Source organism: Dipodomys merriami, unplaced genomic scaffold, assembly GCF_024711535.1.
Source record: "Dipodomys merriami isolate MVZ:Mamm:240054 unplaced genomic scaffold, mDipMer1.0.p SCAF_14, whole genome shotgun sequence".
NCBI lineage: Eukaryota > Metazoa > Chordata > Mammalia > Rodentia > Heteromyidae > Dipodomys > Dipodomys merriami.
Genome location: NW_027202715.1, coordinates 11,118,906 through 11,146,725, shown reverse-complemented (window position 1 = coordinate 11,146,725; position 27,820 = coordinate 11,118,906). Strand labels below are relative to the sequence as shown.

Sequence of the window (27,820 nt, the reverse complement as noted above, 5' to 3'; positions counted from 1 at the left end):
CAACTCTTCTCCTTCTGGACTGTACTAGGATAATTAACTCTAGCTCCAGACTTCTTTCTACCCTAAAAAGCTCTAGCTAAGCTGATCCTGTTTGGGGACAAAAAGCTCCATGCAAGCCTAGGCCAAATCAAGGTCAGCAGACGAATCTGCAAATATACTGTTGTTTAAGGTGGCAATTTGGACAAATTTTGCAGCTTCCCTTAGAGTCAGATCTAGGAGTCTGGAACACTAGTCCCCTTAAGTCAGTGAACACACATTTAAGCAGGGAGACAAGGAGAACTGTTTTTGTCCTTTCATTAGTAGATTTTATTTGCCATTTACAAAAGAGTTGATTACATGCATGTTTTAAGGACTCATTTCCTATGGAGGACAAGCATTATTCCCTCCTAAAATATGGGGCAGAAAATGCATTTCCACTCGTCTCCTAGTTAGGGTGGAGTTCATCTTTCAATACTGTCTGATTCAGGGGCTGCAGACACCCTGGTGATGAGTGAAATGGGCACATCTGGACAACACCTTGAAACACAAATCAGACATGAAGAACATCACACGAGCATACAATCTATTCACAGAAAACCACTCATGTGTTCCAGAGGGCCTATTAGTGAATGAAGCAAAATACAAAGAACAATTCAACTTATATCTCTGTCTACGTGTCTAGATTTTCCTTCTAAGAGGTTCCTTACAGCTTTTGTCCTGGGAGAGATGGTCACAATGACAAGGTTTGCCCCAACTAAAAGACCTTGCCATGGACTAGGAGCCTGGGACCAGGTCCCTGCTACCATCCATTGTGTGGTATGGGGCTGATCACTCCTGTCTTGGAGACATAGTTCCCTTATCTCAGACAAAACACAGGCTTAAACTGGATGGATGTGGCTGCCTGACTCCAGTTCTAAGAATGGGGTGTGAGGTGAGGGGATAATGAAGGGCAGTGTGTGAGTCAGAACATAGCCATCATCAGGCTTCGGATGTGTGGTTGCCCTCAGAGGGAGGGACACTTGGCAGAGTAACTACAAGGCTTTAATACTTTCTGAACAAACTGAACTCAGAGAATCTGGCCTACAGAAAAACACCTTATATTCCTGTCACTTTACAGTTGGTTAAAATCCTCAGTACCACTATGTTCTTAGGGTTTACTTTCTTCATTTGATAGACAAGGATTTACTTTCTATCTTCGTTTGTATAGGAAGAAGGCAATCAAGAAGTTTAAACAGTTTCCCTAAGGTGATATAATATGAGCAAAAGATCTGGATACATATGGGAGTCTCCTCAAATTTCAGCCCTGATAATCTGTCTCACACCTTGCACTATCTCTTCAAAGAGGGCAGCCCCCAGCCTAGCTTCTTGCTAGCTGTTTTGGAGATGAAGTCTCATGGACTTTTCTACCCAGGCTGGCTTTGAACCATGATCTTCTGGATCTCAGCCTCCTGAGTAGCTATAATTGTTGGCATGAGCCACCAGTGCCCAGTTGCCCTTTCTCTTCACAAAGTCATTTTATACTTCCATGTTGCTGGATACAGCAAGGATTTACGATCTCATCCTATTGTCCCAACAGTTCTGGGCTCAGCCCTGTAGTCAGTATGAGTTTTCAGAGCATCAAGCACTTCCCTCTTGCCCTCATTTGCTTTCCTATGGCTCTGTAAGCTTTGCTAACCTCCAGACTTACCCAGGGCTGAATCTTAGGGGCAAGTTTCAGTATCCAGATTCTTGTTTTCCTTGTCATATGTGTCAGGGCCCTGATCCTTGACTAGGGATGATGAAATCTCAGTAGTACTTAAATGACTATGAGATCCTTGTCAGCTCCCAGCCTCTGAAGAATTGAAAGTACTGGTTGCTGTGCCCAATGTTTGGGTAATAGGAGTGTATTTGCCAATTGCATCCCATAGCCCAAGAACTCTCTTGCCCAAGGCTCTCTCTGTTCAGAGCCCTGGATATGAGTTACATCACTGTACAAAGTGGGGTGACCTGACCTCCTTGAGGAGTAGAGGGTAGGTAGGGAGCAGCAGGGTAGCTGATGTTTGGGAGTGGGGGAGGAAGAGAAGGGTCATGAGGTGCACTCTAGAAGCAAGCCTTGCTGTCAGCATTCTTCTGCTCAAACTTTTGTTTGAGCTCAGACACCAGTGTAGACTGGATGGGGTTTCCCAAGTCCTTGGGTTTGGGTGACTGCTGGGGTAGCTTGGGGGTAAGGGATCCAGAGACTGTAGGCACAGTCCAGTGTGCAGCTGTACTGGGTGCCATTCTAGGGGCTGGTGGAAGAGCTGGAGCCTTGGGAGGTGGTGAGCTTCTTGCACTGTTGTTGCAGTTCTCGGTGGGCAGATCTTCTTTGAGAATGAACTTGGTAGCAGCCTTAGCCCTCCTGAACTTGAGCCACTCAACGCGGACTGTGCGGGGTGCAGGACTGGGCCTTCTTCGGAGCACACGATGCACAGGTAGGACTTTGTTGGACTTCTTGTTGCGCCAGAAGGTTGCAGTGGAGATGAGGACAGTTATGGCCACCACAACAGCCATGATGCCAGCCAGCACACCCACAGCCTTCATGGGGTTGTCTTTGGTCTCTATCAGGAAGGCAGCCATGGAGTCTCGGGACAGTGTCTGGAAGACAGAACCACATCCTGTATTCAACTGTTCTCTCTTGCTACCCAGGAGGCCAGAATGGAGATAGGAGTTTCCTCCAGTTTCTGGAACCCCTCTGAGATAAGCATTGTGGAATTTGTTTATGTATGTATGTACGTCTGTCTGTCTGTCTGTCTGTATATATGTATTCATTCATTTAGTGTTGGTGTTGGGGTTTGAACTCAGGGCCTTGAGCTGGGTGGCTTGGGAATTTTTGCACATAGCTGGCACTCTACCACCTGATCCATATCTTCAAATTCAGGATTTTGCTGGTTAAATGAAGGTAAGAATCTCTTGGATTTGTTTGCCTTGGCTGGTTTTCAACCTCTATCCTCAGATCTCAGCCTCTTGAGTAGCTAGGAGTATAAGAGTAAGCCAATGGTACCTGGCTAACTATATATAGACTTTTTTTTTTGCCAGCCGTATGGACTGAACTCTGGGCTGGGCACTGTTCCTCAGCTCTTCAGCTCAAGGCTAGCACTCTACTGCTTGAGTCACAGCACCACTTCTTGATTTTTCTGCTTATATGGTGCTGAGGAATCGAACCCAGGGCCTCATTCATGCAAGGCAAGTACTCTACCACTGATCCACCTTCCCAGGCCCACTACAGACTTCTTTACAGAAAAAAAAATATAGGCAGAGGTAGGATATTGCAAATCATACTCATAGAAGTGGGGACTACTTTTTTTTCTCTGCCAAGGGCTATTTGAATATAGCATCAGTTGAGAGCCATACAAAATTATCCAGACAGGCAGATGGGTCATCAGCAACTGACCAGAAGCATACATGTCCAACCTATTGTGTACCCAGTGATTCTGAAGCCTGCAGTCTGGATATTTCCCATTACAAGTAGAACAACCTTTTTTAGATTAAATACTTCTGCTTTGAGATGGTAACTGAGGAGTGAATTTGATGAAAGTCTTTATATCCATGTATGGAAATATTACAAAGAAAGATCCCTTGTATAATTAACACATGCAAAATGTTTAAAAAATAAATAAATCTTTAAAAATCTTCTGCTTTATTGAATGCTGTCCTTAGAAGAGTAGGATATTGTTTATTTTTGATTTGGGGATGCATTAAACCAAATTGCATCAGAAACCCCTTATTTTCTGCCGGATACTTAGCTGAGAATTACATGTATTATTTTATCTCGACTTTTCAACAGCCATGTACTGAAATTCATTCTCCTTTATCAACTCAATCCACTCCAAAACAACAACAACCACAAAAACGAGACCATTCCCAAGCTTCTTACGGCAAGCCCCATATCACACACCAACTCAGCCAACATTCCCAGGTGTCTTCCCGCAACCCCAGCTCTGTCGGTCCCACTTTCCCATTTTTCAGAAAAGAGGCCTAGCAAAACCCCCAAAACACATCATGAATAAGCACTGACACTAGGAGTTCAACTCGATTACCAGCTTGGCAGACACAGATTGCTTTTGTTATCATTGAACGCCTTTGGAGGAAGAAGGAGATGGTGCTTCTCTCTTTGCCCATGTTGCCGAGAGGCAGGGGATAGACCTCTGCCCTCTATGTCTAGGTACCAACTGTGGCTTTGTACCTACCTCCGTGTCTGTGATGTCAATCTTCAGTAAGGCCGTGGTGCTGAAGGACGGTGAGCCTCGGTCCTTGGCTTGCACTTCTACAGACCACGTACAGTCTCTGTGGGGCATGGTGATGTTGTGTAGCGCATCTAGAGAGCGGATGGAGTTCTTGAGCGAGATCTCCCCCGTGTGCGCATCGATGTCAAACACATTGGCTGGCTCTGCACGGGTGATGGAGTAGTCCACTAGGTTGTTGGGTTCCTCTGCGTCCTGGTCTGTTGCCTATACACAGGGTAGGACACACAGAGCTGGGCTGGGAGCCAAGACATTTGGGCATACTGACTAGGTGAGCATGGAGTGAGTGTAAGTGAGTAAGGAGCTGGCTGAGCTGATGGGAAGTGTTCAGATCTTTTCTGGAGTGAGTTGAGGTGGGAAAGGAGAATGTGTTGTTCTCTACTGTGACCTTGGGGCCACTTAAAGTTTATTATGTAAGTTACATAGTTCCATTCATAGAAGGGGTCCAGGAAAGCATGGATATTGAGTGACAAGAAGTGAAAAGAGGGGACTTGGGGTTCTGTTTTTTTTTCTCTTTTTTTGGTCTGAAACCAGGACTCAAACTCGGTATCTGATACTTTCATGAACTGACTAGCACTCTACTAACTGAGGGATGCCTCCAACCTCTTGGATGGCTGTCAGAGTTAATGCTTTTTCCACATTAGGAAAAGCAGTGCTTTGAAGACAAGTAGCCCAGCTGTGGACACTCAGACAAGTCAGACACAACCTCTCTGAGCCTCAGGTTTGCATTTGTAACATCTTTCTCAGAGAACCTGTCTGGGTTTAGTGTGGAGATGAGTTTCTTTTTTGGGGGGGGCTGGTCACTGTCCCTCAGCTCTTCAGCTCAAGGCTAGCACTCTACCACTTGAGCCACAGCGCCACTTCCAGCTTTTTTCTTTTTGCTTATGTGATGCTGAGGAATTGAACCCAGGGCCTCATGCATGCAAGGCAAGCACTCTACCACTGAGCCACCTTCCCAGCCTGGAGATGAGTTTCTATAAAGTACCTTGTAGTCCATCACCCTCCCTGAGAGTGTAATACATTTTATATTAAACTAAATGGTTATGCTCAGAGTCTCTCCCAGTTGTAGGAATGAGGCTTTCAGGGGAGATCAATTGCATGTAAAACTTACCTCAATTCTCACTGGGGTCCCCAACACCATCGTCCTTTCTTGGATGCTCTTTCCAAACTGGGGGTAGTGATCATTGACATCAAGAAGCGTGATGAACACCTCAGCCAGGCTGTACCTGCCCTCCATGTCCTCTGCCTTCACATAGAAGTTGTACCTCGAAGTAGCCTCAGCATCCAAGGTAGCCCAGGGCTGGGTGTAGATAAGTCCGGTGGACGGGTGAATGAGGAAGCTGCCAAGCACAGAGAGCTCAAGCACAAGTGCATACATGTCTGCAAACAGTCATGCTTACATGTGCCCACATGTCCAGGCCTCTATAGCATACACAGGCTTGCACACACATGAGACATGGTTCAGCTTCTTCTTCAAAGCATCTCAGCTGACCCTCTGTTATCCTTGCATTCTGAATCTGAGAAGTGGGTCTACCAATTGGTGCATCCATCTACTGCTATGGAGTTTAACGTTCTGAACTGCAGTCCTTCCCTTTCCTCCCACAGTCTGCTTCTTTCTGAGCCCACTTCTGTTTGCCTGGCTTTGGAGGCCATGGCCCCCAATGCCAGGCTGTGATCTTACCTTCTTCCTTCTCAGTCTCTTTACTGTGTGTGGCCCCTATTCCTCTACCTCACACTCCATTACTTTTCTCTGCCTCTTGCTCTCTCCCTACCTTGAGCCCTGGAGATTCCTCAACCCAGGTTCTTAACCCTTTTAAGCTTTTCCTGCCGTTAATTGCTAGAGACCCTCACCACTCAAATCCTCTGCCTGAAGCTCTGCCTGGGATACTGGATGTACTTACATGTCTGCTCCAGTTCCGTAGATGGAGTATTTGACTTTGCCCCAAGGTCCTGTGTCTGGATCCACAGCCTGGAAGAAAGAAAGCTCACAATGGTATCTGCCGAGTAGCCAGGCAGCTCCTGGAGTTGAAGGAGGCTTCCAATGGAGAGAAGAGGAGCCTAGGGCTCAGCAAGCAGGGAGTATCTGACTTGCAGGTTGCTCTAGGACTATAGATTTCTTCCAGGGAGGTGCAGCATTGGAGGCAAAAGTTTTAAGTCTGGAAAGTCTTTGTTTCTTCTTTGTAAATAAGAAAGAAAAAGGGATGGGTCCCCTTACAGCAGGCCTGAAATGTATACAAAGCTCCTCCTTAAAAACAATGAGAAATAAGTGGCTTCTCTATTGTGGCCTGGCTACTTGCTTCTGAGTGAGTGCATGGTGGATGATGAGATATCTCCTCATGAGTAGCTTAAGAGAGATTGTGACTCCCATCTTGCTAGGAGATCCTCTTCCCTTTCTGACCTCCTGCCACATAAGCTGTGACAGAAAACACAGAACTCACTGCACAGAGGTAGAAACAGAGGCTAGGAAAGTGCAGCAGCTTGTTTAGAAACTAGTTTGTGACCTTTTAATTTGAACCAGAACCCCATTTAAATCAACCTTAGACCCTGGGCAGATCCCCAGCTTACTGTGACAGCCACCACATTGGAGCCTCCTGGGGTGTTCTCAGGGATCCTGGCAATGTAGTAGTGGGAAGTGAACTTGGGGACATTGTCGTTGGTGTCCAGGAGCTGGATCACAATGTCTGCAGTGGAGCTGAACTTCTCTGGGGTGTTTACTTCAATGGCCAGGAGCTGGGAGAGGAAGGAGAATCAAAGGCTTGTTTGGATGGGGCCACCCTGCCTCGAGACTTCTCGCTGTCTCCCCAGAACTGATACTGCACCCACCTGCCTCCCATTCCACCCTCACCTGCCATGGGGCAGTTCCAGCCATCCTCTGTGAGACTTCACATCGTTCTGCTCCGATGAGTTGTCAATCCCAGCATCCCTACCATCTCCATGTGTCTTTGGGCCTGCTTATTTTTGGAGTTGCTGCTCCACTTATCTGTATATTCCTCTCTAGTTCCAAGTTTCCTACTCTTTCGATACATTCATTTCTCCAGATCAAAACCCGTATAATTTTATCAAGGATTCTTATTAGCTCTTCAAAGGAAATTCTAGGTAAACATTCATTGGGGTGGCCATGAAATCTTTAAATTAAGGAGAGATTTTGTTTTTAAAACAAAAAAAAAGGAAGCGTGGCTCAGTGGTAGAGAACTGGCTTAGCAAGCAAGAGGCTCTGAATACAAGCCCCAGTATCACCAAAAAGAACAAAACAGACAAAAGGCAAAAAGGGTACAGATCTGTCTCTCTCTTTTTTTTTGTTTTTGTCAATCATGGGGTTTAAACTCAGGGCCTAGGCCCTGTCTCTGAGTTTTTTTTGCTCAAGGCTAGTGCTTTATCACTTTGAGCCATAGCTCCACTTCTGGTTTTCTGGTGGTTAATTGGAGAGAAGAGTCTCATGAACTTTCTTGCCCAGGGTGGCTTCGAACTGTGATCCTCAGATCTTAGCCTCCCGAGTAGCTAGGATTACAGGTATGAGTCACCAGTACCTGGCCATCCCTGTCTTTTTCATATCCCTTTGTGAAATTCTCCACTTTTCATTATTTAAATGTGGACTGTTTCTCCTTATGGTAATTTCAAGGAATTTTATCTGCTGGTTGTTTTTGTTTTTTGTAAAAGAGAAAAAAATCTTTCATTCCAGCGTATTTTCTTTTGAAGATGGGAATGTAGTAAAACTGTTGTATATGGAGTACTAATTTTGTTATCAACAATGTTAGCAATTTTTCTGTATTTCTAATAGTTTTACAGTTATTTCTCTTAGATTTTTAAGGAAATAACATTTCTTACATATAACATCCTTTCTAATGTTGGCAGATCTTATTGCCTTTCTTTACCCAGGAATTTTATTATTCCAAACATTGAACTAAATGACAGTAGTGATAGCAGACAGTAATGTTTATTTGTTTTATAGTGGCACTAGAACTTGAACTCAGTGGCTGGGTTTTATGCCTTAGCTTTTTCACTCAAGTCTGGTACTCTACCTCTGTGCCACAGCTCCAATTTTAGCTTATTTTGCTGGCCAACTGGAGATAAACGTCTCATGAATTGTCCTGCCTAGGAAGATTTTGAACCATGATCCTCAGAGCTCAGCCTCCTAAGCATAGTCATACTTTGTTCCTACCTTTAATAGTCCTTTAGCGATAATTCTTCTTAATGCATGCTATGGGTGTGTATGTTTGTGTGTGTGTGATTATAAATAATTATTTAAATCATCCAGTAAGTTATTATTTTCCCATTCTGCAAGACCTAACATATATGTTAACATATAATTAGCATTGTTTATATATATTTATAATTTTATATAATTACAGATACCAAAGTAGAATGATCAAAATACATGTCAGATGTTAAAGGCTCAGGAGAAAACATCTGCCCCGATTATTGGAGTTTCTCTTGTGTATCTGTTAAAATGGCAAACTCCAACCCTTACATTCCTGGAACTGTGAATGGTCTTCGAAGTGGTCTGTTAGTCATTCTTCTCCTCTTACCCCGACCCACCACCTGCTTCCCATGAGACAGAGGAGCAGAGGGTTTGGAAGGAAGAGAAGGGAGTAATTTATCCTCCTGGATTAATTACGATGATGCTGGAATGAGTTTCTGTGATCCCTCTCTCCCCACTCATGTAAGGAAGTGCAAAGCACTACTTACCTTGAAGGTTAACACCTTGGACTTTTCAAAGTCGATGGCAGCAGAGTTCTCCACGATAATGGTGACTTGGGCTTCGTTCAGGACAGTCTGTGGGACCACGCGGAAGATGCCTCCAGGTCCTACCAGCCGCAAGTTAAATTTGGCATTGGCTCCCTGGGAAGTAGAGTTCGGGAAAGGAAAATGGAAGACACGTAAGAACAGAAACACATTATTTATTTCAAGCTGGGTGGGGAGCCTTCCTGGGCCCTTAACTCTGAAAAAGTGAGTAAGTAGTTCTTCCTTCTACAGGTCAGTTCATCAAGGATCAGCAAGACTATGAGGATTAAGCAAGTTAACAAACAGAGCTGGACCAAGGTTATGGCAGGACATATGGGCAAACACCTCTTTGGAGAGTCAGAGGACCTTTCATTTGACTGGCTTTCATTGTTTTCTTAGGGCCTGGGTGCTGTTCCTAATCATCTTTTTTCTCAAGGCTAGCAATCTACCACTTGAGTCACAGCTCTATGTCTGCCTTTTTTGGTGACTAACTGGAAAAAAGTGTCTCACAGATTTTCCTGCCTAGCTTGGCTTTGAATCTTGATCCTCAGATCTCAGCCTTCCTGAGTTGCTAGGATTACAGGCATGAGCCACAGGTGCCTGGCTCGACTTTCATGTTTTGATTGTGAATACATTTAGACCAAACAGATCGTGTTGGATTAGGCACCATCCTTCCACTCTCCCTTGGCCAGATCTTCTGGTCCCATTGTTTTTCTACTTGTCTGGCTTATGCTACATTAACTCTGAGGGTTGATGCAGACCCCATCAGTTTTGAGGGCAGGACCACACACCTGGTCAGAATCATTGACTGTGATCTTGAGGCCTCGCAGAATCTCCCCCTGCGGTGGATGCTCATACATAGACAGCTCAAACCTGTTCTGGGGCCCACTCTCTCCATAGAATGTTGGTGGGTGGTTGTTGAGGTCCACTATCCTGATGGTGACTGGAACCGTGGCCTGGGCAGCGAGGCTTACCACAGAGCTGACCTCTGTCACCTGGGGATAGGGACAAGTAGACATGACTGTGTGTCCAGTGGAATTTGTTTTCTTTTTGCCAGTTCTGGGACTTGAACTCTCAGCATGGGTGCTGTCCCTGAGCCTTTGTGCTCACAGCTAACACTCTACCACTTGAGCCATAGTTCCACTTGCAGCTTTTTGTGGTTACTTGGGGATGTTTCTTTTTTGCACAGGCTGGCTTCAAACCACAATCCTCATATCTTAGGCTCCTGAGTAAGATAGGATTATAAGCATGAGCCACTGGCTCCAGGCTTCCAGTGGAATCTTATTGGTTCCTACAATACTGCTTCCTGACGTGTATACCCAGTTCTATGCCAGATACTTTGTGTGAGCCCCTCTCCTTGGGGTAGACTGGCTTAGCAAGTGCTTCTAATTTACAGCATATAGTAAAGATGACAAGACAGATTGCAGTTAGAGTACAAGAGATTCTAACTTCCATTTTTCTAGCATAATCTCCTTTGCTGGCTTGGAGAAAGTCTATCTGACAAGGAACAAATGCTAGCCCACATATCAGGCAACTGAGTCATGCCAATAACTAACCAAACTAGGAAGGCAAATCTTTCCCCAGCCAAGCCTCCAGATGAGAACTCAGGCCCAGATGACACTGTAAGTGTAGAACTCATTGGAGAGACGTTGGAACTAAAGACCCAGGTATGAATGGGTCAGCTAGAAATGTGTGCCAGACATGAATGTGTATTGTCTCTTTTGTCTGTGTGTGCCAGTACTGAGGCTTGATCTCAGGGCCTAAAACTTTGTCCCTTAGCTTTTTTGCTCAAGTCTAGCGCTCTGCCCCTTTAGCTACAACTGCACTTCTGGCTTCTTGGTGGTTAATTGGAGCTAAGAGTGACTCTCATGGACGTTTCTGCCTGGGGTGGCTTTGAACTGTGATCTTTAGATCTCATCTTCCTGTGTAGCTAGGATTACAGACGTGAGCCCACTGGTGTCCAGCCAATGTATGTCAACTGAAACCATAACATTTGGGGGAATTTGTTTGGAAGCACTAGAGGTTGCTAAGTAGTGCTGAAGGCCCATAGGACCTCATAAATCATGTGACAAATGTCATTTGTTCCTCTTCTACCTCCTTTCCCTTGTTTTTTATTCGTTTAGTCCAAGACCAGGACTCAAACTCAATATATTATCTGATGCTTTTACTCAATTGGAAGCACTGTGCCACCTGAGCCATGCCTCCGTCCCCAGGGTTATTCATCCCCCTTATTCTGAGTGAACTCTGGCTCAATCAGAATGCTTTTATTTTTTAATAATGACCCTCCCTGGACCCTGCATCTTCACAGCTGGCAGTTGTCCTAACTTCCTAACTGTCCCTTCTCAGAAGCCTGTGCCTTCTTTGTTTTTAATAATATTTATTGTTTTTATAAAAGTAATGTACAAAGGGATAATAGTTATTAAATCAGGTCATGAGTTCATTTCTTTTGGGACAGTGTCACCCCTTCCCTCACTCTCTCCCAGTATTTTCCTCCTGTACCCATCCACAAGTTGTATAGTTCATCTTCAACATAGTGTCTGGTGAGTACCACTACTGCATTTGTTCACCCTTTGTCCTTCCATTAGCCCGTGCCTCCTTCTCCACTTCCTATCCCCATTGGATTCTCACCTGTTCCCCACTTAGAACCTTCACACAACTTCTACACTGCAGCCAGTGCAACCAGTTTTCCATGTTTCCAAGGTCTAATGTGACTCTTTGTAACCAGAATTCTGCTCAAAACCTTTCAGTGATTTTTAGAATTCTGGTTACAAATGGAAAGCCACAGCATCATTAAGAATTAAAGCCAGAGGCAGGTACTTGTAGGTCATGTCTATGATTCTAGCAACTCAAGAGGTTGAGATTTGAGGATCGTGGTTCTGCCAGCCCAGGCAGAAAAGTCTGTGAGACTCTTATTTCCAATTAACTAGCAAAAAGCCAGAAATGGAATTGTGGTTCAAGTAGTAGAGCACAAGCCTGCAGAAAAATACCTCAAGGACAGCACACAGTCCCTGAGTTCAAGCCCTAGGACCAGCACACACACACACACACACACACACACACACACACACACACACACACACACACACACACACACACACACACAAAGATTTTGAGGGGGGGAGATGGTAAGGAGAAACAAAGGAGGAGGCAACAATGCTTGATGTAATTGTGACCCCTCTGTACAGTATTTTCACAATAAAAAAAACGTACTCATTTAAAAAAAGATTTTGAGAGATCAAAAAATAGTGCATTATAAACTTGGTTAGGGGGGCTGGGAAGGTAGCTCAGCGGTAGAGTGCATGCCTTACAAGTACGAGGCCCTGGGTTTTATTGCTCAGCACCACATAAATGGAAAAAGCCGGAAGTGGCGCTGTGGCTCCAGTGGTAGAGCACTAGCCTTGAGCTGAAGAGCTGAGGGACAGTGCCCAGGCCCAGAGTTCAGGCCCCATGACCGGCAAAAAAATAAAAAATAAACTTGGTTAAGAACCCTTCTAACAGCATCTGTGTGAATACACAAGTCACAGACCCTGATCTAGGAAAAATCCCCAATTCACATGCAAACCTTGCTCTCCTGGGTCCCGTCTGGGATTTCTTCCTTGCTCCTGTTATTGCTGCTCATAGACTCTGATCCAGTTTCACTTCACTCTTGGCCAATCCCTACTGCAGCTCATGTGGCCAGCTCACAAGCTTTTTGGCCTATTCCTCCCATCCTCAGCCCTCACCGCCAGTGTTCCTCCACAGACTGGATTCTAACCATACGGATGCATTGCTGCGTTAAGCCTTCCTTTGCTTGCCTTTTCATGATTCCTGCTTGAAAATTCATGGTTCTCTTTTCTGGAGATATCACACTGATCTGCTGCAGTCTGACATAAGTGCTCCTTGAAGTGATATCTAGCTCCTTCTCCAGATTTAACCCCTAGGGAAGTTCTAGGAGGTCTGATCCCTTTTGTAGTTTTCCAGGGCTAGAGAGTAGAAAGGGTAGGCCAAGCGAAAGAAGCCTTACCTGTACATGCAGGTCATATACCTCTCTCCGGAGCTGGGCAGGGCTCTGCATCACGGAGATGACACCAGATGTCTCATTGATTTCAAAGGCACCATCGCTCCCTGTCAGAGATATGCCCTGCAGTTCAGCACAGGGCCACAGGAGGGAGCAGGGGAGGCAGAGTTGGGAGATGGTCTCTGTGCAAGTTTATTAGGTGCCATGTTTGGGATCAGTCTCCAGGTCTAGTTGTCCCAAAGACTGCAGCCACCCCATGAACCCTGATGTCTGCTCAGCTTCTACTCAGGTGTGGGAACAGTACACTCCAGGGTCATGTGGGTTCCAGTCCAGTGCTGGTGATTTAGGGCACCTGGTTAGCACCTCTGAACCTCAGCCTTCTCATTCATTTACAGAGCTAATAGTAGGGAAATGTCACGGCATCATTGGATTTAATCCACTTAACCCAACTATGTGCTCTCAAGTAAAAAATAAAAGCCTGAAAAGAATAAGGAAAAAAACGAAGCAATTCCAATAATATAAAAAATATGGCTATGCATTACCATCCCTGAGAGCATGCCCAGTGTAAGAGGAGAGATTATTGCAGCCTGGGTTGGTCTCCAGCCCTGCATGGGACCCTCTGGAGGTACTGACAAGCAGGAATGGAGCATTCATCGCCTGAGGGGCCCAGCCCCTCCTCTCCAAGGCATCTTGCTCCCCTTAGTCCTGTAGGTTAAGAAACAGATCCTAAAGAGGCTGGAAACTTCATTCTGCTCCCTTAGAAATTCAGAGCCATTATCCCAAAGCTGTCCCGACTCACCATTCACGAGGCTGTAGAGGAGCTGGTTGGGTTTGCCCCGATCTCCATCAACAGCAACTACAGACAGCACCTCTGAGCCCTTTAGGGACAAAAGCAAGCTCCCTGAGGTTGATGCACACTAGATTCTGTTCTATCACCGAGAAGAGGCAATGGTCCCACCCAAGAAAAGAGCCAGGCCGCAGGTGGCCTTGGAGTATGACTCTGTCCTGCTGGGATGAGAGGTCTCCATACCCACTGGCCTCCCAGGGCTAGAGAGACAGCGTGAATCTGGCTAGAGTTGGAGTTTGGGCTGCCCAGTGACTTTGGTTTCTTGACTGACTCCTGCTCAGTCCATGCTATTTCCTCGGCCCTCGTTTAAACCCTTGACTTCCAGCTTCACTCTGCTCTCTCTGACATCTTATGCCTTCATCTGACCCAGAGGTATATGGGGGAGAGGTGAGAGGCTGGTGGAAGAAAGGTAGAGGCAGGTTGAAGAGAGGTGAGAAGAGTCTTAGAGCACCTCAAATAGCAGATATCAGATCTAGGACTGGATCCTGTGGCCTTCAGGATATCATTCAAAGAGTTTTGGAAGAGGTAGAGCACAACTAAGTCTAGTTGTCTGTAGCCCCTTTCTAAGCACTCTCCGTAGGCTCTTCCCTCTGGCCTGTCCACTCAGGGCCACATTCCAAGCCAGCACAGGTGCAGTTTTCCCCTCTCAGAGCCTGCCCTGATCCTTGGCCCTTGACATTTCCCTCTACCCTTAGCTGTTCAGTGGCGGGGTCTGGGCTTCACTCAACTATCCTACAGATTCCACCATGGGCCTAAACATTTCATTCTCCCTCTGTGAGGTCTCTACTTTTTTTATAATAAAGTCAAGAATGATTAAAAAAAAAGAGAGAGATGAAATCTGAGAGGCCATTCTATAGTAAGCTACTGAGTCACAGCCCAATAAAGTCTGGCTTCAGCTTGGTCTTGTTTGTAGGGATCGAATGCTGTAGTTAGGGAACATATAGCTGCACGGATGTAAAAAAATAAATGCATGGATGTACTCCAAGAAGGAAATACTCCAGGTGTAGGGAGGTGCCCCCATCTCTGCCCTACTGTGGCAGGAATTGCAGCGCCTAAGCTAAACTGGGAAGGAAAGCCATAAGGTAGGTTGGAGATTTAGGAACTGCACTCATGAAGTGGCAGGGAGGCTGAGCCCAGGGGGCCAGGCTGAGGAGTGCAAACATTGGGGGTTTGTCCTGAGGCCACCAGAAGCCTGAACAGGAGGGAAGCTGATATGAACTTCCTGCTGGGCCTGTGGGAAGCCCGGCAAGCGTCATAGTAGTTCTGCGGCAGCTGATCATGGTGGGACCGCTGGTCTGAGGATCTCTAGGCTATAGGTTTGGGGCTGGCAAGGCACAAGGAAACCTTTGGATGCCTATGTTGATCCAGCCACGTGCCATCGCCCCATTTCCCACCAATTTCCAGCAGCCGATCTATGTGTCTGGGCTGGTGTAAGCAGGAGTGAATGAACAAATGTCTCACTCATCCTCAGCACACAGGAGCTACTACACATGTTTGTACAGGTTTCCTCCTCTCTCTTATTCTTCAGAAGGTTAAAAAAAAACACAACATGTTTGTGGCCTGAACATGGATGAATCCACGGCCAACTCCTATATGGGAAGGGCAATCAATGGGTCTTGGGAATTGCAAAGAACAGGGTTAGGATATGTCTGGAGGAGACACTGGACGAGGGGCACAAGCACCTACCGGCAGTGTGTCCTCATACACGTAGCCATAGTAGGGTGTGCCCACAAAGACAGGGGCTGTGTCCTGTACATCCTCCACGTTCACCGTGACAGTGGCAGTGGCTGAGAATGCCACATGGGCCCCTCGAAGCTTGCCTCCGCCATCCTAGAGAGGAATCCAGGACACAGAAGGAAGGTTAAGGAATACAAACAGGCTGGGCTCATGAGTCAGGCAGGTTCCAGTTGGAATCTGACTTCTGCCACCTACTGGCTGTGAGGTCAACTGCAGGCTGAGTGATGTCTGTGTGCTCCTGAAGTTCATTCTCCCTCCCCTTGCAGGGATGTTGGGACAATCGGATGATATGTGAAGGTTTTCTATCAGTGCTCAACACACAACAGATTCCTGTGGATATGGGATCTTTCCAGGAACATGGACTGGGCATCCAGTGTCAGAAGAGAATAGGGTCAGAGGTGAATTCTCACACCCCACCAGCAACCAAGCCTCCCACACCTCCTGATGACCTCACCTCCAAGCTGTGCCTGGAGAGAGACTTACCAGGAATACCACTTAGGCCCTCACTTCCATACAGGGGTAATGGAAGTGTGCCCTAAGCCCAACCCTCACACGGCAGCTGGCAGTTGGCACCATCTCCAAGCCCCCTGGGACAAGCTACAACAAAATGGATCAAAATGGCTCACAGCTAACATGTGATTTGCAAGGGACTTCCAGTTAAAGAAAGGGCTAGGTATTTGCTGGCGGGGGGGGGGGGGCGGGGGGGGAATGGGTAGGAGGAGCCTGACTAAATACTGCTGATTCTCAGGTATGCTACTCTATTCACTCCAGAAATCTGGGGAATTTAGTTAAGCTTCAGGAGTAAGTAGATAAGGAGAGGCTAACAGAGAGTAGCTAAGTTTCTGGGAGAAGAGGAATTGCGCAAGGTAAAGAGAGATGTCTACTGGCCAGTTTGTGATGCATATCTACCTGCCCCTCCTTAACTGTGTGTCAACCTAGTGAGGGGGAGGAGAGGCTGACCCGCACTATTACCTTGGCAACCACAGTGACAAAGTGGGCCCGTGACTTCTCATAATCCAGAGTGGCCCCCGGCTGGAGACGCAGAACTCCACTATGGCGGTCCATGGCAAAGTTGGTAGAGTGCAGGTTCTGTAACAGTTAATGAGTAGTTGGATGTCAGGGTGGAACTCGGGCCAGCCCCAGGAATGGACATTCTGCTTGTGATGGAAGTCTCGTCTACTCTTACAGTGGGCATTCTGGCCTGGAGGCCTCTGAGGTTCCATAGGAAGGCCTCTGGCCTTTCTGATCCCAGGGTCCTTCTTCATGGGCTTGACTGGGGATTTCTCCCCTCACACCCTCAGTCAAAGTGAGAATGTTCCCTTCCAGTAAAGCCTTAGCTTTTTTTCCATGGCTTGGCTCAAAACCATGTAACCCTGGGCTAAGATCGGGCCTGTTGGTTCCAGCACACAGAAAATGCTAGAGGTACCTGGGGCTTAACACTCATGGAGAAGGTGAGAATCTTAGAGACCTTCAAATCCACCAAGCATGTGACTGTGGCCTGCTTCAGGTGGCCCCTGCTGGAGTGGGGCAGCAGGTGGTGAGCAGTCTGGAGCTGGCTGGCAGGAGCCCCTGCCTCCTGTGCTTAAAGCCCTTCTGTCTGGAGATGGTTAAGAGGCTAGGAGCCAAGCACTGTGACTGTGGCTTTGTATGTACCTGACCTTCACAGTAATCTAATGAAACCATGCTTTTATCTTTCCTCTTTTATAATCAAGAACACTGAGCTGGAAAAGTTAAGTAATGTGTTGAAATGACATGACTGGTAAGAGGGGGTCATCTCTTGGCTCCCATGGAGTCCAGGACATTTCTTCACAACCTGTGGTTTTAGGCACCAACCTGTACTGATTTGACAATTAGAAAGGACTGGTAACCAGACACAGAGAGAAGAGGAAATGCTGCAGAAGTCACAGCCATGGGAGGGAGATGTGGCTCATTTCTGGAAATCTAGAAAGGGGTAAGGGGTGTTAGGCACCTGTAGCTATACCTGTAAATCCTAGCTACCCAGGAGTCTGAGATCTGAGGATTGAGGTTCAAAGCCAGCCTGGGCAGAGAAGTTTGTGAGACTCATCTCCAATTAACCACCAAAAATCTGGAAGTGGGGCTGTGGCTCAATTGATAGAAAACTAGTCTTGATCAAACAAAGCTCAGGGATAACACCCAGGCCCCGAGTACACACCCTATGACTGGATTCAAAAAGGAGGTCCAGATCTACAAGGAAGAATCCCCCCAACTTTCATCAAAGTGACATGGATGGAGAATGGTAGGAGCTTGGGCCTCATAACTCTGCTTATTTTGAGAATTTCCTCTCATCCCTAGCTTAGATAGGTTTCTTATGCACTGAGGGTATCAGCACCCAGGCCTCCTGGGGAAATAGCTGGGGGACTGGAGGACTGTGAATTCTGGGGCCTCAAAGAGAGGGAGGGGACAGTCTCTGTCCCTCTCGGTTCCTGGTGTAGTCTTGAGAACAACAGAGGCACTGGTGAGAGAGGTGGAAAGTGACCAGGTGTCCCCTGGCTACATTGGGTTATATGCCCCCACCTTACCTGCAGGAAATAGGTGACACTTCCTCCAGAGCCCGTGTCCTTATCCACTGCACGAACCTTAAAGATGCTGCTTCCAGAAGGGGTGTCCTGGGGGAGGGGGTCACAGCCACAAGGAAGGGTCAGGGTCAGTGACAAGATTCTCAGGTAATAGCTAGAGGCATGGGGGCCATGAAGCAGGGGGGGGCCAAGGGAGGGGAGGGCGAAAATAGTGAGAAGATGGTGACCATGTGAGTATGCTCCCAACAAGGCAGGGCCAGTGGTGGAGAAGACATGGCAGATTGAAGCAGGGAAGAGGAGAAGGAAAGGAGGAGGGAAAAGACAAGGCGAGGAGCTAGGAATGCACGCAAAGATAGAGGGGAAAAGAAAAGGCAAGACCTGCCTTTTTTTTTTTAGGATTTAAATATGAAGTGGCAATATTTAAATTGACATATTTAAGTTCATCTGGAACCACTGAGACACAATGATTCAGTCAGTTAACTGAGCCATTAGCCAGAATGCTAACCTGATGGAAGCTATCAGATGAGAGTAAGAATGAAACATTTTTCTCCTGTTGAATGAAACTTTGAGAAGTCTTGGCACAGGCAAGGGACAGGAAAAAGAAGCCATGCTCTATGTTGTAGGGTAAGGAGAAAGCAAGGAAAGCAACTTGGTAACATAAGCATTCGTGCTTTGACTCAGTAACTTTAAATCTTGGTGTGTATCTTAAGGAAATCATCTTTCCATCCTGCTCTTCTCTCTCTCTCTCTCTCTCTCTCTCTCTCTCTCTCTCTCTCTCTCTCACTTTTTCTCTTCTGTCCTCTGTCCCTCTCACCCCTCCTCCCTCCCTTCTCTTCCCTTCCTTCTTATTTGGTTTTGCAGAGCTGGGGAGTGAACATAGGTTTCTGAGTAGATAGGCAAGGACTCTACCATTGAGCTATCTCCCTCTCCTTAAAGAAATACTTCCTCTTCCTCCTCCTCTTCCTTCTTCTCCTCCCTCCTCCTCTTCCTTTTCTTCTTCTTCTTCCTTCTCCCCATCCTGCTTCTTTGTTGTTGTTGTTGTTGGTCATGGGGCTTGAACTCTGGGTTTGGGCATTGTCCCTGCGCTCTTCAGCTCAAGGAGAGTGCTCTACCACTTGAACCACAGAGCCACTTCCGGTTTTCTAGTGCTTTATTGGAGATAAGACTTTCCTGCCTGGGCTGGATGAACCATGATCCTCAGATCTCAGCCTCCTGAGTAGCTAGGATTACAGGCATGAACCACCAGCGCCCGGCTCCTGCTTCTTATTCTCTTCTTTATCCTTCTTCTCCTGTCCTTCTTCTGGAATTTTTATAATGGAAATTCAACTCAAAGCCTCCATCTTGCTAGACAAGTACCCTATCACTTGAACCATGTTTCCAGACCCTTGACTTTTAGTTTAAGTTTTGATAGGGTTTCATACTTTAACTTGACCCAGCCTCAGATTTTGATCCTCCTATTTCCTCCTCTCCAGTAGCTGGAATTACAACTATGTACCACCACAACTGCTACATAGAAATAATCTCAAAGAGAAAAAAAATCTGTTATATGCTTGAATCCCAGCACTACAGAGGTGCAGGTAGGAGGACCAGAAGTTTGAGGCCAGTCTGGGCAGCATAGCAAGACACTGTCCAGTAAAAGGTTTCCCTTATTTGCAATATCTAGTACAGGTATGAGTCAAGTGGAAAAGGTCAGATAATGTGATGTTAGGAAAATGAACCCTTAAATATGTATTTTAATGTTTTCGTTTCTTTCATGCATGTGTTTCTAACGCATTTATAAGATTATTTCTTTGTTGCTTTGTATGTCCCTCCCCCACAGTGTAACCCCCGCTTTCACTATATTTGATGTCAGTATAACATGTGGAGGAGATGGGGACAAACAAGTCGTTTAAGGATTCAGGTGGACCTGTTGCAACAATGAGAAGTACAAAATGTCATGTCAAAACCAGCTTTACAATGTCGGTGTGGGGGGGGGGAGGGGGGTATGACTGGGTGGGGGGGAGGGGGGAGGCTGGGAAGGGAGGTGAAGGGTAAACAAAGGAGGAGGCTGCAATGCTTGGTAAGAAATGTATGCATTATCCTGCCCATGTAATTGTAACCCCTCTGTACAGTATGTTCTCAAATAAAATAAAATAAAATAAAAAAAGAAAGAAGAGAAGGAATGAAAGAAAAAAAAGAAGGAAAGAAAAAAGGAAGGGAGCAAGGAAGGAAGGAAAGAAGTAAGAAAGGAGAAAGGGAGAGTATGCTTAGCATTCGGTGTTTATTACAATAGCAAAAATTTCAAGGTTAAATATCCAAGCGTAAAGGAATGATTCAGTCAGTTAACTGAACCATTAACCAGAATGTAAGCTTGATGGAAACTATTAAATTGATGGTCACTCAAATTTTATTGTCAATGAAGAAAGGGCTTATGGTATAAATTAAATGAAAAATAGGACATAGAAAGCATATGTTTTAGTACCATCACAATTATGTTAATAAAAAAGAAAAAAAACCAGAAAAATAGTAGAAGGAAATACATTTACACTTAACACTTAAATTAGAGGGATCAAGAGTATTTTTTTCAGTCTTTCTACCCTACTTTTCTATACCATATTTCTATTAAGTATGTACTATGATTATAATGGAAAGTACTAAGTGGATATTCCTTTGGCCTAAGAATGCATGGGAAAGCCTGGTGCTAGTAGTTTATGCCTGTAACCCTAACTACTCAAAGCTATCGCAGGCAGAAAAATCTGTGAGGCTCTTATCTTCAAGGAACCAGCAAAAAGCTAGAAGTGAGGCTGTGGTTCAAGTGGTAGAATGCCAGGCCTGAGCATAAAAGCTAAAGGACAAAGCCCAGGCCATGGATTCAAGCCCCAGTACTGCCACTCCCCAAGGACAGATTAGATAGATAGATAGATAGATAGATAGATAGATAGATAGATAGATAGATAGGATAGTTAGACAGATTGCATGAGAGCTCACAGTGGCAGAAGTGGGGGGAAGACACAAAGCCAGCTTTCTCTAATGATTAGCAGGTGATGGGCAGGTGCTTTGCAGTCCAGACTCAGGTTCTCTGGGTCATGATGCAGACCATGGGCTTTCTTCAGAGCATCTTCTCTGCCCGGCAGCCCTACTCACCTCAGGAACCAGGACGACATAGGGTTGCTGGACGAAGCTGGGCGCCTCATCATTAGCATCTGTCACCAGGATCACAACTTTTTCTGCCACCTGAGAAGGGCAGGAGACCAGGAGTTAGGACACTGAGACCTTCTAGTGGATAAAGGTAATTGGCTATTAAGACTACTAGGAATATACTCCTGCCATAGTTTCTCTCCCTCCCCACCCTTTCTCTTCTTTGTTTTGTTCATTCAGTAAATACAAATAAAATGGATCAACCACATCCTGTCGATCATTGAGTCCTGTTCTAGAGAAAGAGACCGTCTGATGGCACATTCATTGGCAGTGACCATGGTGGCTTAGATATGGAGCAAAGATCAACATAGAGAAGAAGGTGGAGATGTCATTTGGGGTGACAATGCCAGTGTGCCAGGTTTGGAGAACATGGACCCACTCCCACTCCAGGGCATGCTGTGTACCGTGGCCTGCATAAATGCATTGCTCAGGACTGATCACTAGAGCTAGAGACTCTGAGGAAAGCCTCAGCCCCGGATGTGTGTAGCAGAGAGGCTCCTGGGAGGGCTGCATACTAGTCCTGAAGTGAGTTTGCCTTAAGTACAAAGGTAGAAAAGTAGGCGGGGAAAATGGGACTGTAGATGCAAGGGCAAAGAAGGGTGAGATGCATGGTGTGATTGCAGAGAACAGGAGATTCCTGTCTATGTGGTTGTAGGGTGAATGGGTGAACAAAAGCCAAGAGAGGCAGGTGGCATTGGCAGGAAGCCCTGATCACCTGAGGGACATGTGGATAGGTGAGGGCCAGCAGCTGGCATTTGGAGAGCCAAGATCTACATTTATTTCCTAGTGACGGTAATTTGAGGATGAGCTGGGTTGGCTGGGGAGTGTCTGGGACTTATTGCAGCAACCCTAGCAGGTACTAATTAGGGCGGGTACTAACTGGTGGCTGTGGGGAAGGTGAAGGGAGACACCAGGGTGACCAGGTGTTCAGTTTGAACAACTGAGGAAGAGGCCAAAACCCATTTGGGAGAAGGCAGATAGGGAATGGGAAAGGCAGCTGCTAGGAGATGCCATAGGGCATGGTTTGACGCATCAGAAGCTCAGCTGAGAGAGCCTGCTATCTGTTTCCTTTCTCCATTTCTTCCTCCCCTCCTTCTTCACTTCCTCTCCTGCCTTCTCTCATCCCTCTCTCCCCCTCTTTCCCTTTCTTCCTTCTTCCCCTCCCTTCCTCTCTCCTTCTCTCTTCCTTACTTTCCTCCCTCTTTCTCTCCCTTTCTTCTTTTCCTCCTTCCCCTCTGGTCTCACTGTGGCCCTGTGGGCTTCTCAGGCCTGACTGTATGCAGCCAGGGCCCACTGGAGCAACACTCACCAGGTTCAGGCCGTCAGAAATGCTGATGATGGCTTCAATCTCATCTTCTCTCTGTAAAGCACAGGGACTGAGTGAGGAGCCTGGGATCTGACAGGTCATCCTAGACCAGAGATTAGGCCAGGCTCTCCCTGTCCCCATGAACCAGCAAAGAAGGCAATCCTTTCTCCCTTTTCCCTCCCTTATCTTTTCTATGTCTCTCCATATTAAAGAGTTTGGACAGTGGTCCAGATCCAGTGTCTCCAGTGCTCTGTCTCTTCAGATGTGGCTGAGACTGCCATGAGGTTGCTAGATCAGAGGATGCAGGGGTTAACCACCGACAGAAGACTCCACCTCTGAGTCCCCTCACAGTCTCTGTGAGTTCCCTTTCCTTTCTCTGCCCTACACTGTAGCTAGATAGTGGATTCCGCCATTGAATAAGAGGTAACCCCATAGCAAAGGTCCAGCTTTGTGGCCAACTAAACTGACCAGTCAGCTGTAGGTTCTTAATTGGGAGAGAAAGCCCACTTTCCAACCCTGTAGGTTCAGAAGGGCACAGACAGGAGTTTTTCCAAGCTCGACCACTCTCTTTCTCGGCATGTGTGCTACACAAATCTCCTGTGGCTTATAGTGCCTTTCCAAGCACTGGCTTGAAAAAAAGATTCTTGAGAAGGTCTCTTTCAGAAATTGCAGCATACAAACAGATTGCTCTTAATGGCTCCGTCCTTGAAAGATAAGCAGAGCTGGCAGATGTTAGGGGTCCCATTATTTACTCTGGGTGAGTGAAGTTTTCTCTGCTAATGAGAAACGGAGCTGCTGGGGTGGAGGAAGACAGCCCTCTCCTCACCCCCCACTCTGTAGGAGGGCCTCATGCATACCAGCAGGGCCCATCTAGAACATTCCAGTCCACCAAGTCAAGCCAACAGCAGCCCCAAAGTACTCCTCAAATTTTCTCCATACCTCTCTGTCCAACTCCTCTACTAGAGTGATGTTTCCAAAATTGGGGTCAACAGAAAAGACGTTTCTAGTGCCGGGGTCAAAACTGATGTGGTAGGAGAGGGGGTCTCCCTCAGGGTCTGTTCCATTCAGGGTATATACATGAGATCCTGCAATGAGACACAAGGGCCAGAGAGAGCAGCTTAGGACCTGGGACCCAACTTTCCCTTTAAAAGCACCAGTTGCCATGTCTGTAATCCCAGCTCCTCAGGAGGCTGACATCTGAGGCTCTCGCTTTGAAGCCAGCCCAGGCAGGAAAAGTCTGTGAGACTCTATTAACCACCAAAAAAACCCCTGGAAGTGTAGCTGTTGGCTTGTGTTGTAGAGCAAAACAAAAACAAAACAAAACAAAAAAAACCCTCAGAGACAGTGCCCAGGCTGTGAGTTAAAGCCCAGCACACACACATACACACACCCACACACAAAACACACATCCACACCACACACACACACACACACACACACGCGCGCGCGCACACACACACACACACACACACACAGTAGCAAATGCTCAGTGTTAAGGATTCAACTATTTAGAGTGAATATTCAATTCAGTGCCAAAGTTACATCCCCGAATGGGGCACTCATAAATGGCCTCACCCCTGCTGGTGGCTTCCAACTTTAAAAAAAATCACTAATCTTCACAACTATTAGGTGTTATAAGTCACATATTCAAGATTGTCATCTTCCATACAGTCTACAGAGGAAACTGGTATGTCTAATAGTACCAACTTTACTTCCTTCTGCCTGCACAAACTGCTCTTCCAGGAGGCAAGTTTAGGGGGCTCCTTGGGATGGGAGAGGAGACAAGTGGAAAAAAGCACTGACTATACATGTGTAGCACTACATCCCCCTACCCCATGCCCAGACTGGCTCTTAAAGGTTTCTGAATGCAGGTGAATCCTCTCTCCCCCTCTCCCCACTGTGATATATCTCAACCATTCTTGGCTTGTGGGTTTGGGGTGGCCTTTTTTTTTTTTGGTTGGTTTGTGTGTGTGTGTGGGGGTGCTGGCCCTGGGGCTTGAAGTAAGGACATGGGCACCCCTTAGCCTATTTGCTCAAGGCTAGTATTCTACTACTTGAGCCACAGCTCCACTTCTGGCATTTGAGTGGTTAATTGGAGATAAGAATCACATGGACTTTCCTGCCTGGGCTGGCTGCGATCCTGAGATCTCAGCCTCCTGAGTAGGTGGGATTGCAGGCATGAGCCACAGTAGTGCCCAGCTTGACTTGGTGGTTTTCAATCCAGAGATCTGAGGTTGTGCTCAAGATTGCACAATCTTTTAGCAGCACCTTTGAGCCAGTCTGCAGCCTGCTGCCTGCAGCCTTGGGTTCTAGTCCTGGTCTCCAGGAGTGGCTGGCCTTCCCCTCTTGGGTCACCATGGCAGCAGTGCCCGCTTTTTCCTCTCACAACTCTGGGGAATTCAAAGCACAAGCAGGGCACCTCGGGGAGTGCACAACCTGGCACCAAATGCCATTAGTTTAGTTCCTGAATCCAGGGGGATGGGGGTGGTGTGAGGGAGGGGTTGCAGTCAATCCAGGCTCCTTACCTACAGGGGTGTCCTCCGGGAGGCTGAACAGGGCCATGTTTCCACTGGTGCTGCCCAATCCATTGTCAAAGAAGTGGGGGGCAAAGTTGGGCTGGGCTAGGGAGAGAAGACAGACAGTCAGACACCCAGAGACAGAGAAGGGAGGGACACCCGCGCAGTCACTCTTCAGGACCAGCGGGCAGCAGGATGCTCTGACGCCCTGTATGCAGTGCCCTGAGGGTGCCCACTGGGGCACCCTGAAGAGGGTCCACTCCTGCACCTCACTTTCTGTGAGGCCTCGACTAGCCTCAAGCCTGTCCGGGACCTAGAGCACCAACCCATCTCCATCAAAGAACGGACAGGGGAGCCTTGCCCAGAGAGGAGCAGCGACCTAGCTACGGTCACACCGCAAGGCAGGGAGACAGGACCTCGCCCCTGGCCCCACACACCGACGGAGCAGCCGAAAATCTCCCGCCCAGCGTCAACAGAGGCTGAGTGCAGCGGAGGATCTCAGCTCCAGCGCGATCCGCTCTTGGGGAGCGCCCTGGGAGCGCCCCACTACTGGGACTGGACTTGGTAGCTGGAAGGCTCCCCATGCCTGCTCGCCTGCGTCCAGGATCCAGGATCCAGGATCGTGGTAGCGCTGGAGCCCCAGCAAGAAGAAATGGGGGTCTCCTGCCAGTCCCTCCTTTCCCCCCCTCCCCGTCCTTTCCACTCACCCAGGCAGAAGTGCAGCAGCCCCAGGGCCAGGGCGGCCCGCGGCTCGCGCCTCATGTCTCCGCGGGCCGGTGCAGAGCCTCGCCGCCGGGACGGGGCGCAGGAGCGCGGAGCATGCTCTGGGCGCACCGGCGGAGCGCGGACCTCGGCGGGCGCGCGAGCGGCGGCGGCGGGAGGGGCGAGGGGCGGGAGGGCCGGGTGGTGCGAGGGCGCTAAGCGGATGACACCCCTGGGATCCGCGCAGCCCGAGGGCTCCTGCCCGCCGCCTAATGAGGCCAATTAGTGGGCACGGAGCACGGGGACCAGCCGCAGCCGTGGTGGGGAGGGAGGGCGTGCCCAGAATGCCCTCCCTCCTACCACCCCACTTTGCCCCTGCCTGGCTCTCAGTGGAGAAGGGACCACTGGGTCTGTGGGGGATGGGGCACTGTGAAGCAGGGATGGAGCTGGGGAAAGTCTTCCTGCCGGTGGCCCAGGGCCACAACTAGGGTCCCTTAAAGCCCTTGAGTCCTAGTAGGCCTCAGGCTCCACTGGGGTGGTGGGAGTAGAGATGGGAGGTTCCAGGGGCTTGGGCCCTGTCCTGTATCTTTTTTTCCCTGGTGGCTGGTGCTCTCCCCTTTTGCAGCTTTGTGCTAGTTAATTGGAGATAAGAGAACTATGAAATGTTATGCCTAAGCTGGCTTTGCACGCAGATCCTCAGATCTCATGCTCTGGAATGGCTAGTCACCAGTGGTCCTTCCCCCCACCCCAGACTTCCTTTGGCATAACCTTTCTCTATGACTTGCAAGGAGTTTTCATGACTTCTCTGAGCATTCATGAAGATAAAATAGAGGCCAGGAAACAACCCAGACATTAGGCTTTGAGGGCAAGACCAAAACACAAAGAGAAGGATCTCTGCCTATTCCTGCCTTGCCTCCCCAGCAGGCCAACTCTCCCAAAGGATCTCATTAACTGTGTTCAAGAAGCCTGTTAGTAGGATCCAACACCTGTGCCCTCCTCCCTACCCCTGTATCTAGTCTGGGACAGTGAGGGGGATGGGCAGTAGATCCACTCTTCCAGCTGGCCCAGAAAGAGTGAATGTTTTTTTTTTTTTTTTAAAGTAGATTATCTTTAAGTAGTTGTACAAAGGTGTTTCTGTTCAACTTGGCACTTAGTGTGTTACAACGCATCTGATCTGATCAGTGTCACAGAGGCCACAGGTGGAGCGGGCCACTCCCAGAATCCTCATCTTCCTTTGTGTTTTGTTTGGGGCTGAGTCTGCCCTCTTAGGCTGGTGTCCCTGGAAGGCAAGTGTCCACTGCACTGTGGTTTCAGCCATGGCACCGCAATCCTGCCCTGATCCCCCAATTAGATGCCAGGCTGGGCCTTTCTGTTACTAGTGTGTACTAGCTAGGTTGTAGCTCACCCACTATGCCTCTCAGAGAGGCAGTGCTTATGGACTTCCTGCTTTCCTCAGAGTGTATGATCTTGGAGTTATCCATGCTGGTGGATACAAGCTCACATGTGAAGTTGTATGTGTTTCATCACCTCTTTGGGTAGAAGGTGAGAAGGAGGAGGGCCAGGACATAGGAACTACAGTTCTGCCATTTCTGGCTAACTTCTTAGTAATGGGGCTCCTGGTAGGGTTTGACTTGTCTCTCTACCTACCCAGTTCTTGCATCTCTGCCCCTGTGATGCTCTCATTCTAGTTAATTCTGCCTTCTCTCATTTGTGCTCTCTCTCCTAACACAAATCTCTCCTTAAGATAAACTCCAAAGACCTGATGAGATCCTGGGTCCTTTGTCCTCCATGTTGCTGTCCAGGTGCTGAATTCTGTTTCAACACTTAAGTCCTCTGGGCTGAGTCTCAGCTGTGCTCCTACTTCAGCCCAACACACACACACACACACACACACACACACACACACACACACACACACACACACACACACACACACACACACACAAAGACACACACACACACCCCACAATCCATGTGCGTATGACACATGCCCACACACACTTCCCAAACCCTCTTTCCCCAAAGAGGATGCTCCCTTTCA

The 27,820-nt window shown here is 47.6% G+C and overlaps 1 protein-coding gene across 1 annotated transcript; it reads right to left on the bottom strand.

The window, feature by feature from the left end:
* Positions 1-294: 294 nt before the first annotated feature.
* On the bottom strand, positions 295-25,856 carry Cdhr1 (cadherin related family member 1). The gene is made up of 17 exons (XM_070020746.1): positions 25,785-25,856; positions 25,087-25,182; positions 23,501-23,646; positions 22,565-22,615; positions 21,202-21,291; positions 18,082-18,168; positions 16,514-16,630; positions 15,491-15,634; positions 13,757-13,835; positions 12,964-13,064; positions 9,752-9,955; positions 8,925-9,077; positions 6,804-6,968; positions 6,140-6,207; positions 5,350-5,578; positions 4,185-4,445; positions 295-2,592 (listed from the first exon to the last, which is right to left on the bottom strand). Exons 1-17 carry the CDS (start codon positions 25,837-25,839, stop codon positions 2,059-2,061), a joined length of 2,580 nt encoding a protein of 859 aa, XP_069876847.1. The 5' UTR covers positions 25,840-25,856; the 3' UTR covers positions 295-2,058.
* Positions 25,857-27,820: the final 1,964 nt, after the last annotated feature.